Here is a 17,886-nt window from a genome sequence, read left to right as displayed (position 1 = left end):
CATATTGCCCTCCTCGCAGCCCTCTGGAAAGCCAACAAAACGGAGGTTGTTGCGGCAAGCCTGGCCCTCCGTATCCTCTGCCCGAAGTACCAAGCCCTTCTGGACCGTTTCCATCGCCGCCACCTTCCTCTTGAGTTCCGTCATGTCATCTTCAACACCCGAGATCCGTGTCTCAGGCTCCGAGATGTGGGATACTGCATTGCGTAGGTCTTGGCGCAATAACATGACGTCCGCGCCAATCTTGGCATCCAGCGTGTCTCTGGCCTGAGTGATGGCGGCCAGGAGGGCCGCATTATCCGGCATCACACCGTGTTGTTCCCCAGTCGCTCCAGACCCCCCAGTCGGACCCGCAAATTTATCCATGGGCCCTTGTTTGGGTGTGCCGCGGCCACCCTTCTCCCTCGTCATATTGTCAGGCCCAGCAGCACAGTCTGCTGCTCACTCCAAAGGGTCCACTTAACGCTCCCCCAAACCACAGGCCCAGCCAGCCACTCGCCCCTCTGTGATGTCCAGTGTCTAAAGGGTGTGAGCGCGTCCCCAGAGTCCCTCAAGATAGAGCGATCAGTAGTCCAATCCCCGGACCCCAAGCGCAACCCGCAGCAGTACTACCCTGCGCCAACCGCCGTCTCACCCTCGACTCAGGGCCGGAGCTGCATAGTCCTTGCGCTAGGGGGGGGTGGTGATCTTCCGTGTTGCTCCCGCTGCACCGCAGTGATCGCCGCCAGCCCACTCCTGCCCTGGGGGGCGGGGGGGGGGGGGGGGTACAGAGAGACACTAGGGACCTGTGCACTGTCGGAGTCTTAGGGGCACACCGCAGGTCGGGCCGACGAGGGGACCCGGGTCCTATCCCCACTGTCCTCCCGAACGCAGTCTTCACCAGTGTCTCGACTGTAGGCCCAAACCCCACCAGAAACGTGGGCCCACCCTGTACTCCAAACAGCTGTCCTCTTACAACGCCCGTCTGTCCACTGGGCTGCCTCCCACGTTCCAGTGTGGGGTCTTCCATGCTGGCCCACCGCTCCGCAATACTCGCCAATCGTCCCCGACGCCAGGCACTCTTCCGTTCAAATCGCCGGGGGGGTCCTCCAATCAACACACCTCCCTCAGGCTCCTCAGTGCAGCCCGGCAGCTACCACAGATCAGGCCAGCCACGGCAGCGCCGCCATGCTCGTTGCAGCCGCTGCACCTCCCAGGCCTACCCCGGATCCCAGCCACACACTGATCCCGGCCAACCGGGGGGGAGGAACACTGGGCCAAGTGCACCGTCTGAGTTTCGGGGGCACGCAAGGAGTCAGGCCGCCCTGCCCCTCTCGCCAGCCGCCCAGACCCGCTCACCTCAGCCGCCCCCACCGGTCGCGAGGTGCTGCCTCCTCGCCTCATAGCCAGCTAGCCCTCCGGGCCCCCATCTGCAAGGCGGCCAGTCGTCCCCGATGCCGATCACTCCAGGGAACACCAGTTCACCGGGGGGGCCTCTCGGAGCCGCGCACCTCCCGCGGACTCCTCAGCGGGCGCCCGGCAGCCACCGCAGATCAGGCCAGCCGCGGCCTCAGCGCCATGTTAGTTCCAGCCGCCGCGCCTCCCCAGGCCTCCGCTGGATCGCAGCCACACACCGATCTCGGCCAACAGGAGGGGCACCGCTAGAAAGGGGAGCAGCCACCGCACTTAGCTCCGCAGGTCAGTGGCTCTTAAGTCGCCAGATTGCCAGGATAAATTGAGGATATTTCATGGGCTGGACGGAGCCGGCTCAAAGCATGTCCACCATGTTTGGCTTCCAAGCCACGCCCCCTGGTCAACTATTTTTAAGCTCAGTCTGACAAGCAATGCTTTCACCTTTCCTGGTGAAGGAAAACTAGATGGTATTATAAATAGAGAACAAGACCCACACAACGCAAATTGAGCTAGAAATCCCTAAAAAACAAACTGACCAACTGTAGGTCAGATTTCATTTATATGTTGGTGTATGTACCCCCTTAAGCCAAAAGCGATTCGGATCCTGTACACACTGAGAAATAAAGCTCATTATTAAATTAGGTAATGGATTAATATATTTAACCTTGAGGCTAACCTGAAAATGAGCTGCCTCTTAAATAATATTAGCTAAGGTGAAAAAAGATGGAATTAAATTTCAAACCATGAAAGAGCAAAAGCTCCTTGATGGTCTACTTTCAAAATATTCTTATAGTCTCACCAAAGACCATTTTCTTGGGGTTATATACCAGAGATTGGAGGTAGGCACATTTGTAATTAAGTACTTTGTTTAGATCTTATAAAAGCAGATCCTATAGGGTTAGCGTCTGCTTGCATCAATGCTACAGTAATGACACTGGTGGCCATAGCTATAAAAAAACAAGTACTACAATGTACAATTTGTCCACAAATAAATCTATCTGCAAATAAATTCTCTTATAATATCGTATAAACCCTTCAATGTTGTGTACCTTGACCACGCTGACCCACTGCTAAGTGTCAATTAATACAACTATACATTGGTTGGGGTTAATTCATGCTCCGGATACCTGTGTGTATGATCACAAAAGACAGTCACTGTTCAAGAGGTCATAAAAGATCTGCTGTGCCTTGTAGCTATGGGGGTAATTCATTCCTTTCCTTCAGATACAGGTCCAGCTTTACCACAAAGGTGGTTGGTGTTGCTTTGTTTGCATGTGGCAGTAGGTCTGCTGTATTCACACTCCTACATACAGTGTCATAAGGAATTATCAAGCTAGCCAAAGACCTGCCTAAACAAGCCTTGAATGCTAGGTGTTAGACCTGGCATAATTGTCGTGAGTCTCCCTCCATTTTTACGGATTGCCTCCTCTGTTTTAATATGTTTTTGCTGGTTTTATGCTTTGGGCTCTGTGCCACTGCTAATCAGTGCCACAGTGCAAGTGCTCCCTATGTTAAATTGAGGTACTAATTGGTTATTCCATGATTGGGTTATTTGATTTATCTGTCAGCTCCTAGTACAGTGTACCATGTGTGCCCAGGGCTTGTAAACCAAATGCTGCTGTTGTGCTTGCAGCTGTGGTTGTGCCACCCACAGAAGCAGCTTGTAAAGTGTGTCTCAGGCCTGCCATAGCAAGGCCTGTGTGCAGTCTAACACTGCTACATCGACTTGGCCAAGTGCACCCACGTGCCCATCCCTAAACCTTCCCTTTGCTTCATATTAGACACCCCTGTGGTAGGCCCAAGGGCAGGGTGCATTGTAAGTATAAGGTAGGACATACTCTGATGTGTGTAGAAAGTCCTAATAGTGAAATACAGCCATTTTCGTTTTTCACTATTGAAGGCTACCCGGTCTCATAGGTCAGAGTAGGCAGTTAGATTATTACATTCTTATAATCCTAACTGACTCAGGGAACATGGTAGAAATTTGAATTTAGTATGCCTGAACTTAGAATAATAACATACATCTTTTAGTAAAGTTGGTTTTAATATTCTGTGTTTGAAAATACCACTTTTAGAAAGTAGGTATTTTCTTGCCTAACTCTCCAGGCCTGCCTCTGCTGGGTTGTGTATTTCTTGTCTGGGTTTGTGAGTGACAGGGCTGGGGGATTCCAGGAGACAGGCTAGGGCAGCCCAGTGGTGAATAGAGAGATCTGCATCTAGATTGGAGGGAGTAATTGCACCTGGGACCTGAATAGGGCTGGGCCGTCCCTCCACAATGCTGGCTCCACCTCCTGTGGCTTGGCTGATGTCTCTGCCCTGCACTGTGAGAGGAGAGGAGGAATCATGTCAACAGAGTGTTCCAGAGCTGTATCTTCCTTCCCTGTGCTGGCTCCATCTCCTGTGGGGCGGCTGATGTCTCTGCGCGGCACAGTGAAAGGAAGAAGAGAGTCATGTAAACAAAGTGCTCAGGAGCTGGTTTGGTCAGAGAACAAAGGAATTTGGGGTATAAATATTGGGACCCTGATCCCAAGAAATTAGATCACTTCTGGAACAAGAAACCTTTTGCCAAGGAGAAGAACCAAGGAAGCTGCAGGAATTTTAATGCCTCTCTGCCAGTGTGCTGTTTACTTGGTTGGCCTGCAGTGGTTGCTTCATTGCCAAGGAAAGGAGAAGGAACTTTTTAAGGAATTTAATTATCTTCAGAATATTATCCAAGGGCTTGAACTGTGCTTGCCTCCTGCTGAAGTCTCAGGAACAAAAGACTTCACCTCAAGCTCCCCACTGAATTTCCTTGCTGGGAATTCTGACTCCAGACACTTGCGTGCCGCTGGGAACTGGAAGCGCGACGCATCGAGAAGAAGCGTGTCGCCACCGCAGCTCAAATTGTGGCATTGCCGGAGAAGCGACCTTCGCCACATCTCCCTGGAAGCGTGTGTTCATTGAAGCTGCCTGCTGTCACCGGAGAAGCGTGACGCCATCGTGAGAGTCGCCATCGCATCACCGTAAAAGCGTGTCGCAGGGCCTGTCGCGGCTCCAAAATACAGAGTCGTCGCAAGGCTGCCAGGGTGTCATCACCACGCCATCGCATCCCCGCGTCAAGGGGCGCCCTCTTCTCGCATCGCAACCGGATCATCCCATCAACGGGTCATCTTGCGCACCGCAACGGATCCGCAGGCCGAGAATCTACGCATCACCTCCGCACCGGTAAGGATCACAACGCATTTCCTACTCTGCACAAGCATTGAGGCACGACGCATAATCTTCCCCGGATCACGGAACCGATGCATCTCCCCTTTTGCGAGCCTTTTGTTTACTTTGCATAACGCATCAGGTACTTTGCTGAGAACTTTGTCGCATTTTTCATCAACTTGAACTAAGTAACTTTTTATCATCTTTTAAGTAATCTTAAGTGTAGTATTGTGGATTTTTGTCGTTTGTGGTCTTGTGTTAAGTCTATATAAAGAATACTTATTTTTATAAAACCTGTGTTGTGTCCGTCTGTAGTGTTTTCACTGTATTACTGTGTATATTCACAAATGCTTACCACACTGCCTCTGAGATAAGTCTGTCTATGTATAGAGTATTGTTGTGGTGCCATTATGTATATCTGGCTCTACAAGCACTTAGGGATGTACAAAATAGTTGCACACCTTGCAAAATACTGGTCGGGACTCCCATGTACATTCCTGACTTAGAGGCCTCTGAAAGAGTAGAGTCACAGTTTGATACATCTGAGTACATCTCACATGGCGATCTCTTGCAGAATATTCTAATTTGCAAAAAGAGTTTCACCAACTCTGCCACTGAAGACAGAGCTGCTGCAGAAGTGTTGCTCCCCAAAAAAATGGGAAAACTAATCCAAGAATGGATCCCTGAAAAAGTGCTATTTAGACCATCCTACACATCACTGCTGCCAGTTCCTGATGTAGAGACCACTTACACCATAATTCTGAATGGAGAGACAGTGTTGTTTTTGGAGGCTAGCTGTGATGTGTGTGTGGCGAGGAAAGTTGAGGATTATTCTGGCAACTGCGTTTTGGATGATTTGCAGCTTGTGTACCAGGTGTGCGGCGATGCTGCAGTAGAGGGCATTTCCGTAGTCTAGTCTGTTTAAGATGAGGGCCTGGGTGATGGACCGCCTTCCTGGTGTCAGGATGGAGCCATTTGACGATTTTTTTCTAAGTATGGGAAGAATGTGAAAGCAGGTGGAGGTGACATGTTGATTTGATCTCTCATGGTGAGATTGGTGTCAGGGATGATGCCCAGGTTTCTGGCATAGTCAGAGGGTGAAGGGGTGGTGCCTATTTGTGTAGGCCACCAGGAGGAGTCCCAGGGTGAGTTATTGTTGACCAACTTCTCAGAATTGAGTTTGAGGTAGTTATCTCCCATCCAGTTGGCCACGTTGGTCATGCACATTTTGAAATTACTTTTAATGTTGGTGCCTTCTGAGAGGGATAGAATGAGTTGGGTGTCGTCGGCATAAGAGAGGTTGGAGGATGGAAATTAATAAAGGGGTGCCCCCCCTTTATTAATTTCCATCCTCTCTTGTCTTGATTGGGCCATAGGGGCAGTGCACGTAAGTCCTCTGTACCCGTTTCATTTGTTCCAGACTCTCCCCCACTTTTGAGGACTGCCCCTGTTCTAATAGATCGTTTTTCCAGTCACCATGCACCAATCCATGTCTTTTTTTCCAATCTCCCAATGATAGTATTACCTTAACACCCCAACTGTGCTCTATATTACTTTTTGCAATTATCAGGGCTAAGGTCACTCCAATTCTCTCCCCCCTCCCCAGATCCCTTACCTCCCATACATTAAACAGTCACAGCTTGGAAGACATTGGCCCACAGATGGTTTCTTGAGAAGACGAGTGACTTCTGCATGTTTCCAGGCGTCCGGGAAAGTGGCTGTAGCTATGGACGTTTTGATGACAGTTATGAGTGCCTTGTTTATCATGGGTCTCCATAGATTGAAGAAGCAGTGGGGACATGGAATTGTGCCCCCCACCACCCCAGAGTGGATGGATGACATTAAAGTCATTGTATCTTCGTTGGTCATCAGGGCCCACAGCGTGAGAGGGGTGACCTTAGTGGTAAAGGCCTGAGGTGAGGTGGGGTGTGGTTGAGGGGCAAATTTCCAGTACATTATAGATATTTTGTCGTGGAAGAAGTCATAATCTCTCATTTGACCCAGGGAGTGTTCTAAATATGATTAACTTGCATATCTAGGATTGTGTGCAAGCTTCTTTAATGTTTATGGTATTCAACAGTATGTCTCCCCTTCTTCCTACACCCTCTTTCTCCTGCCCTAACATTTCTCATCTTCTCTCCCTACACCACGAGGTGTATCACTATGCTATTACGCACTTTATTTCTTTTTTCTTAATTTTTCTCTGTAAATCCCCTTAATGGCAATCTGGTGGAAAGAGCACTATAAAAAACACATCAAGTGCCTGCTAAGTACTGACTCAGATGTGGCACAAGCATTATCTTTATCAAGTGCACCTGTTGCAACAACCACCAAATTAAGTACATTTACATCAACTACAGGTGCTGCATGAGAAGATGAGCCTAATCTTCAAGTAAAAAGGGTTGTTTTTCATTCATCTTTTCTGAAAATTCTGACATTTGAAGTCAGTCATTGTTATATATCGATGCTTACTGTTTTCATGACAGGTCCACTAGGCGGTCATGGTCATCCTGTAAGTAAAAGTCCAAATCAAAATGGAAGCACAATAAGGTGAAGAAGGCTTCTATCCCATTTTGCCACTTTCTAGCTTAGGAGAAGTCACCAGGGCTTCCAAGTGTCACTCGTTCTCACTCCTGATTTCCAAATGAGGAGCCGATCCCACAGTTGATCCAAGTATGCCGAGAGTTCCCCAGGCCATTGTCAACGCCGCAGCAGGTTGAGGGATTTAGGAAGGCCATGCAGCGTATTTTTGGCACTCTTCTGGGTTCCCTCTGGCACGACTTTGGGTCCCAATTATCCTTATGGGTCTCCATTCGGCTGATCGCATGCAGATCCATCTGCTGCACTGTCTGATCCCCCGGAACACACTTCAGGTGCCACACCAGCGCTAGTGCAGACTCTTGTTCCGGCTACAAGAATTGCACTGGTCCCTTCCTCGTCTATACCAGTCCAGACCACACTGGCACCAGAGGGGGATCCTATGCCCACCCCAGTGTCCAACCCCAAATCGAATCAGCCTCAACCCTGATTGTGGCCGCACTCTGAATCCATTCCAGTGTAGTTGGTTCATCAATAATCTGATATAGACAAAACCCTCCCTCTACTATGGAACTGTCCTCAGTTGCTTGACAAGCTTTCCAATTATGATTCTGACCAGAGTTTGCTTCCACTTACAAAGAAGATAATGGGGATAACGCTTTACAACATTATGATGACAGTGTGTACATGGATTTACAAGAGGCCAGTAGGCCTCATACTTCCCAATACAAGGCTGATCCCCCCTCTTCTTCCTTGAGCTGCTTTGTGGTAGTCAGACTTGCTGTTGAGGTCCTGTATTTACTACGTCCCTCTGTTGAGGTTAAAACAAATGTGCTTACTGAAGTCCTTTAGCCTGGGCGGACTTCTTTTGGCCCCCTTGTGCTGTTCAATGAAGTCCAACTGACACCATTATAGGCATTTGGTCTAACCTTGTTCTTGCCCACTAGTGAACAGGCAGGTGGCTAGGCATCACACAACCCTGATTGTCTTACTCGTCATCCTTTCTTGAGAGTTTGGTGGTCCATGCTTTCACCAACAAGGCAAATACTAATTAATTCTCCGCACCACCCCACAACAAGGAGATGAAAAGGATTGAGGTATTGAGAAACATTTGTTTTCCTTGGTCAGGATAGCCTTGAGGTTGGTCAATGTCAGTTGCCTACCAGACCATTATATACGCACCCACTGGGGCATGGTCAGCTAGATCTTGCCAGCAGTCTCAAAAGCGTTTAGGGCATCGTTGGCACAAATAATTGAAGATGGTCAGGATACATCTAAATATGTGATTTGTGCTTGTCTGGACACTAATGAATGCTTGAGACGAGCAGTCAGCACTGGTATTGTGCTCTGTTACAATGCATGGAGCAGATCCACAGACTTCTCTGAAGATGTACAGGCCTCTCTCATGGACATCCCTTTTCACGGATCGAAACATTTTGACAAAACAACTGATTCTACCCGAGACCACTTCAAGAAAAGCCTAGCCACATCATGCTCTTTGGGCTTTTTGAACCCTGCCCTATAGTTCCTTCATCAGTTACGGTCCTTTAGAGGCTATTCCAGAGGTTTGGCATATACATAACGCCAGGCCTGTTCGCCGTCATCAGCCTAGAAGCTGTTTTAATTTACCTTTAGTGATGCAGAACTACCCTGTGGGAGGCAAAAGTCCAAATTTTCTCACGCATCTGACAGGTGGGACCACCTAGTCATCTTACTGCAAGAGGGGTGAGGCGTGTTGTTCAAAGGGGCAATAGAGAGGGTTCTGGCATCAGAAATACTGATGGGTTGTTACAGCAGCTATTTCCTTGTGCCGTAGAAGGATTTAGGCTTATGCCCTATTTTAGATCTTCACCCTTTGAATACCTTCCAGTTGAGGGATAAATTCCACTGGCTATGTTTTGTCTGCCCTGTATCAGGGTGACTGAATGGTACCCTTGGGCTTGCAGAGCATATACTTTCATGTTCCCAACCTGCTGCCCAACATCATTTTCAGTTTGCCGTGCTCTCCTACAGCCTTAACAGTGCCCCTTGGGTGTTCATGAAAGGATGGCAGTGGTCAGTGCCCATCATCAGAGGTTAGTGATACCAGTTTTCCCCTACCTCAACAACTTCCTGTTCGAAGTGTGCTTGCAACAGTCAGCTGTGGACCCCCTGCTGAGGACGGGGAACCGCCTGACATTATTGCAGTTCTTCCTTTTATAGGAACTGTCTTTGACATCATGCAGTTCTGGAATTTTCCTCTGTAACAATGTGTTTCATCATTGGTCTTGGATCTCAGTGACAGCAGCTCTGAGACTTCTTGGCCCTTTGGCCTCATTACTCTTGTTCCTCCACTCTGCAGTGGGATCTGAAGTCTCAGTGGGCACAGCACCAAGGAAACCTGATAGACATCATATAGGTTTCAGAGGAGACTAAGCAAAATCTGCAGTCATGGCTGCTCAAATGTAGCCAGGCCATGTCAATCTTACTTAACTCGGATCTGGTGCTCCTTGAAGAGGAGATCACAGATGAGGAAATGGTGACAGGTGCGGGAATTGTCCTCAGGAAAGGCGGTTGGCCGCAAGGGGTTACTGATCAAACTATACAAAGTGCTCAGCCCCACACCTACTGAAGATATTTGTCCATAGACCAACGTCTGGACACCATGGTGGTAATCCCAAAGAAGGAGAATCCTGCCTGACGACTGTGCCTATTATATGCCAATATGTCTTTTTGTTGAGGCCGGGGTTCTGGCCAAAGTCTTGGCCACCCGCCCCACCAAGGTGATCTCGGGTCTGATACACCTGGATCAATCAAGCTTCATGCCTAATTGTAGCACCACTCTAAACATGAGGCTTCTCCATTACATGCTGAGCAGGGCTCCCCAACTACAGGAACGGGCACTAATATTCTCGTTAGATGCATGAATGGCATTTAACTCTGTTGAATGGGGGTATATGTTTGAGGTGCTGGCTAGAATGGGCTTTGGTCCAAGTTTTAACAAATGGGTACGACTTCTATATGCCAAATTCTTTGCACAAGTGAGGATACACGGGGGAACGTCCCGGGGCTTTCGACTGCAGCATGGTACACGGCAAGTATGCCCCTTGTTGTCTTTGATATTTGGGCTTGCATTCGAACCCTTGGCAGCCTGGATAAGACAGGACCCATGGACTGGGGCCTGCAATGGACCAAACAATGGAGAAGAAAAAATCTCCTTATACGCGTACGTGCTTCAACTCATCATATAAGTGAGCTACAGGGTCTTTTGGTGCAGCCACCCTACACCACCTTTTTTCCAAAGTAACTTTGTGGACCAGGGTAATCTTTTTGTCAGAATTTATGACTCCTTTTCACATTTGGCAATCCATCATCCTTGCAACCTTCTTCGCTCTGCCTCAACCCTCGAAAAAGGAGGCGAGATTCCATCAACTGGACCTCAAACAGAGGGGTACAGGGATATGGTATCTATTCTATAGGTTAGGAATCTGCCGTTATAACAGTGATTCTCAAAGTATAGCTCGATGGCTGCACGTGGCACTCCAGACCTTTATATACGGCCCTCTGGTTAACAGTAGCACTGGGCTGCTGTTACTATACTCTGGTCCCATGAGGCACAGGGTCAGGCTGATTTGCATATGGCCATGTCTGAACTGGGGTGGCAGAGTGGGCTAAAGAACGGTGATGGATTAAACCCAGATCTGTTGACTGGGTGTGAGTGTTTGATTGGTTCAGATGCTCCGTCCATCACCACCCCCTTTTGTACCGCTTTGTTCGCCATAAGTTGGAAGGGTATGCTCAGACGTGAGTCCCTTGCTCACTTTGCCACTGGATTCAAGCAAGCCTGGCTGAAGATGGCTGGAATGCCAGAAACCGGTCCTAGGAAGCTTGTTTCCGGTCCAGGGACGGCATGGCTTGGCAGTTCGGGCTGGACTGTTCCCATGAGGCACAGGGTCAGATTGATTTGTCTGAACTGGGGCGGCAGAGTGGGCTAAAGAACGGTGATGGATTAAACTCAGATCTGTTGACTGGGTGTGAGTGGTTGATTGGTTCAGATGCTCCGTCCATCACCACCCTCTTTTGTACCGTTTACTATACTCAGCACTAATATTAGAAATATGTTAAATAAACAGTAATGCATGCATTTAAAGATTAATTGAAGTTCAAGAAAGGAAGTAACTAGGGTGTCCAGCACCACTTAACTTCAGGAACACTTCCATTTTTAAAGATATCTTGAAGCAAAAGTCTCTTGAAATTTCAAAAAACTGTATTTCATTAACAAGCAAAACCATTTCACTTTAGAATATCAGATTACATAAATGCATTGAGAAGTATTTTTTTAAAAAAAGATAGTTTTCAAACATCAATATAGAAACATTTATGTTTTCCCACCACCCTGACAACTATGCCAATAGTGAACTAAGAAGCAAATCAGTTGTTGTGTGCTCTCTTTGGGCGACCTGAGTTGCTTTTATACATGAACATCATTATAGCTTAAACAATTCTACACATGAGAAGGGTTTATACAGCGCACATCCTTAAGTCATGTATTTTGAGGTCCTCTTTTTGTGGTATGAAGAAAAAGGAGGTAAAGTGATATAAAACAATTGGCTAGGATCACACAATGTAGCCAAGTGGGGAAACCAGTTTTCACTTTCACTTTGTGAAATTCAGTCACTACATGTACATGCTTTGCTTACCGTACACCTACTTTGCTCGCCTTCCTTGAACCGCCGCCCTGCTGGCATCAATGTGGCCCTCGGTCACACCACAGACCAAATCTTTTGGTCCCTGGGAAAATTTTTGTGAGTACCCATGAGTTCGAAGGATACACCAGCAGAACAAGTTACTTATCATTAGTAACGCTATTTCTGATGGATACTCGATCTAACCACAGTTTCATCACTGCGCTTCCACCTCTCCGTTCCGTGGAGTGGCCTCTTTTAACAATCTAAAAAGGCTCCAAATTAGAGATCTGCACAGTGGTAACCTCCAATTGTTTTTTGATCCTCATCTGGGGTGCAGAAAGAGTCAAGCAATGAACTGTCATTGGTGCATGGGAGCACTGCTGTGAACACCTCTGGATCCAATCTGGCACCTGAGGGACATTCTACAGGTGATTAATCTATGTTTAGAATATCTGAACAGAGAGTTATCGAATCTAAGTAAATTGTTCATCGGCACCAATCTGCGTAGTTAAATTAAGCATAAAGCAGTAGCCTTGCTCAATTATTTATCAATGTGCTTTAAAGCCTATTCATATAGATGCAGTTTTTAGGATGAATACACACTAGGATTGATGCATTATCAATCCGAGGATGTCGAACATCTTGCCTTAGGTCTGCTTTTAAGCCAGACCCCTGACAGCCTACATTTATTGACACATTATTTTCATTTACAAATATTTAACAATGCATATTGTTGGTTGCATTTTCATATGTGAGTATTTATAGTATAACAACAATTTTGTCATGGGTTGATAGTGCATCTCATATGTCAAATTTATTTAATATGATATTTGGAGGAAAGCACAATATATTTAGACAAATGTGCAAGAGAATCCACACCAGACTGTCTTAATGACAGAACATTCAGCAATCGTGCCTAATCTTTGTAGTCCAGCATATCAGTGATCCATTTTGGGGACAGGGATGACTTAACCACCATGGTAAGTGCCCTGTAGTATACTCCATGAAACAGACATCAATGACTATTAGTACAATGCTGTGTTTATGCGAGATAGAGAGTTTTGAAATAATACCACGCTTGGTCTAATAGGAAACAAGGTCTGAAACTGCCATTAAATTCTCATGCATGCTCTTGCTTTACATGCTCTTACCATGCAAACGTTATCTGAAGCATGTAAAGAACATGCAAATGAAAGACTATTATGCACAAGATGGATGGCATCGTTCAGACATGGGAAGAGACAGGTTGAACTAAAAGGACTACCTGGAATTGGTGGCTACAAGTAAACACAAGGCATACAGAAACACAGGTATTATGATGCTCCTCAGTGGCAGGTGCCATGCTTTGCCGCTAGGCAGAATCAAGACCACCTTTCCTACACCATAAAGGTCTCGTCGGAGATGACTCATGACTGTAGTGGTAACTGACCAGACACAATCTGTCCTGAGGCTGGCCACTCTTCCATCTCAACCCACAGCATGTTGGCGATGGAGGCACCGCTGTTGGGTTGCGGGTTCATCTGGGGGGAGGGGAGATCAGGGGTCTATGGTCTACAGTAAAGTAAAGTAAAGTAAAGTGCTGACCCATATGACCCATATGAACCTGTCGGAGATCCGGGTCTTCATCAGGCCCTGGAGGCCTTCTTGCCGTCCACTAAGGGAAACTGGTGCAGGTTCTTACAGACAGCACAATTGCTATGTGGTACTGCAACAAACAGGATGGTGTGAGATCCTGGGCCAAGAGTCTTTGCTTCTCTGGAGGCGGCTAGAGCACTAAGAAATCTTCCTAGTGGGGGATCACTAACCACCTGGTGAGGTCCCAAATGCCAGTGCGAACAAACTGATCATACGTTGTCTAGCTGATTACAAGTGGCATCTGTATCTTGAGTCGCATAGAGTCTTCCATCTCCATGCCTGACTCGATCTTATCACCATCTTCAAGAGTATGCATTGTCAACAATTTTGCACTTCAGAGTTTCTACAAGTACAGTACACACACATTCTGACTGGAATGGGATAAAGGACACCTGTATGCTTTCCCGCCACTATTTCTCCTTCTTCGAGTTATGAAAAATATAAAGAACAACTGGGCCTAAGTCATCTTAGTTGCTCTGGATTGGGCCACCTGTGTATAGTACCTGCAGCTTATGAGCATGGGCATCTGTCCTTCGATCAGGCTTACACTTTGGGAGAACCTGTCACAGCAGCATGGCAGGGTGCTCCACCCAAATCTACACAACTTGCACCTTCATGTTTGGAGACTGAGCACCGGCAATTAACTGCTTTCAATCTGCCACCATCACTGCCAGGCACCGCTCCACGAAGTCCGTTTTTGCTAAGCACTAGAAGAAATTCGTAACCTGGCGTGGTACCCGGGATACTGACCACTTATAGGCTAAGCTGGTGGATGCCTTTATGCTTTGTCTTTAGTCAAAGCAAGGACTTGCTAAGGGCACTGTAAAACGTTACTTGTGGACTTTTTAGCCTTTCCACATTTGCCAGGCCAACCATTTGTATCTAAATCACCTGTTATCATGAGTTGCAATAAAGGTTTGACATATGTTTCCTTCTAAGCCATTAGTGATACCACAGTGGGACCTTCGCTTTGTTAACATTCCTCATGTGTATGCCTCTTGAATCTATTAATAGTTGCTCGCTGCATCTCCTGACCTTGAGGACTGTCTTACTTATTGTGGTTAAATCAGCTAATCGCATGAGTGAACTACAGTCACTTTCAGTGCAACTGCCCTACACCATGATTTTTCCAGACAAAATGGTGTGGAACACTCAAACCGCCTTTAAGCAAAAGTTGTGACTTTTTTCCATATTGGGCAATTAATCACTCCAGCAGTATTATTTGCTCCCCCTCACTCCTTAAAAAGAGGAGGAGAAGTTCCATAAGTTGAACCCCAAAAGGGCCTTGAATTATTATATTGATTGTAGCAAGGACATACAAGTAAACAATTGACTTTTTGTAGGGTTCTCTGGAGCAAAGGAAGGGAAAGATGCAAAAGAGGACCTACTCAAGGTGGCTAGTATTTTGCATTAAGATCTGCTATGCACTGGCTAAGAACCACTACCACTGTGGTGCTGAAAGGGTGCCTTTCCTGGAAATCTGCCTGGCTGTGATGAGGGCATTGGTGGATATGTTCACAAAGCACTACTGCCATGCAGCCAAGTTCATCTGGAAGGACATTTCACCTGCTCAGTTCTGCATAACCTTTTGGTCTGAGGCCACTCCACAAACCCTTCTTCTCGGAGAGATACTGCTTTGGTATCAGTTCTAAAGTGTGGAATCTTCGGTTATAAGTGACCATTAGAAGAACAAGATGCCTGCCTTTGTTAATGCTCTTTCTAGTGGGTATTGTATCTAACTACAGATGCCTCACTGCTCTCCGAGTGAGAGGATGGTGAGGAATCTACTGTTACATTGAGTATCTATCACAAAGAGGGTTACCGAAGGTAAGTAACTTGTTCTTCTGATGGATACCTCTACTTGCAGTTTCCTCACCTCAAGAATACATAACAAGGCAGTACCTCCCCAGGGTCTGGTTTGGAGTGACTCAGAACGAATAGTCCTGCTGGATCGAACGGCCAAAATTCCCTTCCTGTCGGACCTCGCTATCAGGCAGTAGTGCTTTGTGAATGTGTGCACTGATGCCCACTCAGCAGCCTTACAAATATCCAAGTTAGCACTCTGAGTGCTAATGTGGTGGTAGGAGCCTTGGCCCCACTAGAATGTACTTTCCAGAGGCTCTTTCTTTGCCATCGCATACCAGATTTTAATACAGAGGACAATCCATCTGGACAAAGTCCTCTTCTGCTCTACTAGGCCTTTCTTTGCTCCAGAGAATCCCACAAAGAGCTGATCAACAAGACAATGGTCTTTGGTATGATCGATATAAAAACTGAGCACCATTTTGAGGTCTAGCTGATAGAGTCTTCCCTCCTCTTTTGAGGGGTGAGGTAGGCAAAGAACATCAGAAAAGTGATAGATTGGCTAACCTGAAAAGAAATCACAACCTTAGGGAGAAAACTCACTCTGGTCCTCAGCACCAGCTTGTCTGTAAAGAAGATTGTGTAAGGCGTAAAGGAAAACTTGAATCTCACTCACCCAAAGAGATGATGTTATTGCAAAGAGGAAAAAAGTCTTCAGGGTCAGTGGCTCAGTGGACTAATGCGTCCACTGCAGGGGCCTTTGTTAGACCTCATGGTCACAGATTCAAATCCCGGTAGGTCCACTCAGCCTTTCATCCATCTGAGGTCGATAAAATGAGCACCATTGAGTTGGGTAACAATAAACATCTGTTATTCAGCACCAAGATGCCTCCGGGTGAACGTGCGCTTTACAAATACACGTGTTATGTTATGTAGGTGTAGGAGATGGCGGTGAAGCATTTTAAAGGGGTAGGCAACAGAAAAGTAAGGGCCCAGGGTAAGGTTCCACTGTGGCATCACAAAAGGCTTGGGGAAACATATGGGCCAAGCCTTTAAGAAAACACAGGTGATTTGAACAATTACTGTTGGCCCAGTAAATGCAAAAAGGGCGAAAGGGCTGACAAGAAACCTTTCATAGTGCCCACTGCAAATCCTACTGGGCCAAAGACTGACCAAAGAGTAACACATCTAACAGTTTGGCTTGTATTGGGTCCGTATTATGGATACTACCCCAAAACACAAACGTGTCCCAGCACCTTGCATAAATGAACTTGGTAGGATGCCTACCCACCAGGATGACATCCACTATTTAAGGAGGTCGACACGATTCGTTCAACTGCTGCAGAGCAATTTCCACATGTGGAAGTGTACATTGCACAGGACCCTGCTCCGCTGCTGCATCAGAAAATACTCCTGAAGAGGCAGCCTGATTGCAGGACGGAAACTCATACTCAGAAGTTCTGAGTACCACAGAGTTAGCAGTGGGAAAACATGCATGAGTCCCAAGCATTTCTGTGCGAGAGCTTTGTTTGTTGCGAACTCCAACATGCAAAAGTGTTGGCACGTGTAAGCCATATCAGTGGAAGATGTCCTGCACCACCTCTGAATGCAGTTACTATTTGTTATCCGCTATGCATTATCAGCTGAGATTATCTGCTCCGACATTTAATAGAGGTTCAGCATTCTCAGAACCATACACAACGCCTAGGTGGACACTGACCCATTTCCCAAGCATGAGCTAGCCTCCTAATTACATGCCATCTTAGAAACTGAGATCAAGCACCTTCTAGTCAATCTGCCATTCCGTGGCAAAGATGGAGCAATAAGCCGTCAGAATACTGGGATCCTGTACCTGGAGTAACTTGACCAACCAACAGAACTTGGGCAGTATCCATTCTAGGGCTCTTCAATGAATTGAAGGCTACCCTTTTCAAGGATCCTTCCTGTCAAAACCCATGCATCAAAACACAAACCTCTTGATAGACAGAAGGACCAAATCCTGTTTCCTAAAGAACCGTCTAGCAATTAAATTAATGGCTGGAAACCTTTCCATCCACCATAAGTTCTTTAGTCTTAAAGTTAAACTTACATTGTTAGTCTCAATATGATACCTTTGAGGAGCAGTACATTTTTACCTTAAAAACATACATTCTTAGACATAATTCGGTTTGGTGTGTTCACTAGAGAAAATAAATTACTAGTTTCAAGCCTGGGCCGTATATATAAGTAATCTGCATTTAATTTACAAAATACTGAAGCACTATAATATATTTTAAATCATCTTAAAACAGGAGCAATGGGATGTTTTTAATAATGTAGTAATCAACATACCTCTAAGTCTTCCTAAAAGTCCACCAGAACTGGACTCAAGTTTGTGCTCTGAATCGCCTAGAAAAAAGAATACCATTTAGATGCCATTTTTCGCCATCCCCATCATTTCATAAATGCACTACCAAATTCTTAACTATTTGCGGAGAAAATAGCTTGATTTTAAATGTCTTTCATCACAAGACGAAAGTATAGACAATAGTATAGATGTTGTTAATATTATATGTCTTTAGATCACATTTTCCCTTATTGCTGCTTACTGTAGGGCTCACTAACTCCATTTCAGGCCCTCATTATTTAACATCTCCCATAAACTGTTATGTAAAACTATCTCAAG

General features: G+C 46.3%; 1 protein-coding gene across 5 annotated transcripts in view; it reads right to left on the bottom strand.

Annotated features, from left to right (window-relative positions):
* Window positions 1-17,886, bottom strand: part of PAM (peptidylglycine alpha-amidating monooxygenase) — a 1,271,905-nt gene that overhangs the window by 10,901 nt on the left and 1,243,118 nt on the right. For all 5 annotated transcript variants that reach the window (XM_086960973.1, XM_086960975.1, XM_086960971.1 and 2 more), the window contains one exon: window positions 17,553-17,609. In XM_086960973.1, coding sequence (XP_086817099.1) covers window positions 17,553-17,609 — 57 coding nt within the window. The remainder of the gene's footprint in view (window positions 1-17,552; window positions 17,610-17,886) is intronic.

This window comes from Lissotriton vulgaris, chromosome 3_1 (genome assembly GCF_964263255.1).
Source record: "Lissotriton vulgaris chromosome 3_1, aLisVul1.2, whole genome shotgun sequence".
Classification (NCBI taxonomy): domain Eukaryota; kingdom Metazoa; phylum Chordata; class Amphibia; order Caudata; family Salamandridae; genus Lissotriton; species Lissotriton vulgaris.
This window is presented reverse-complemented; position numbering and strand designations above follow the sequence as displayed.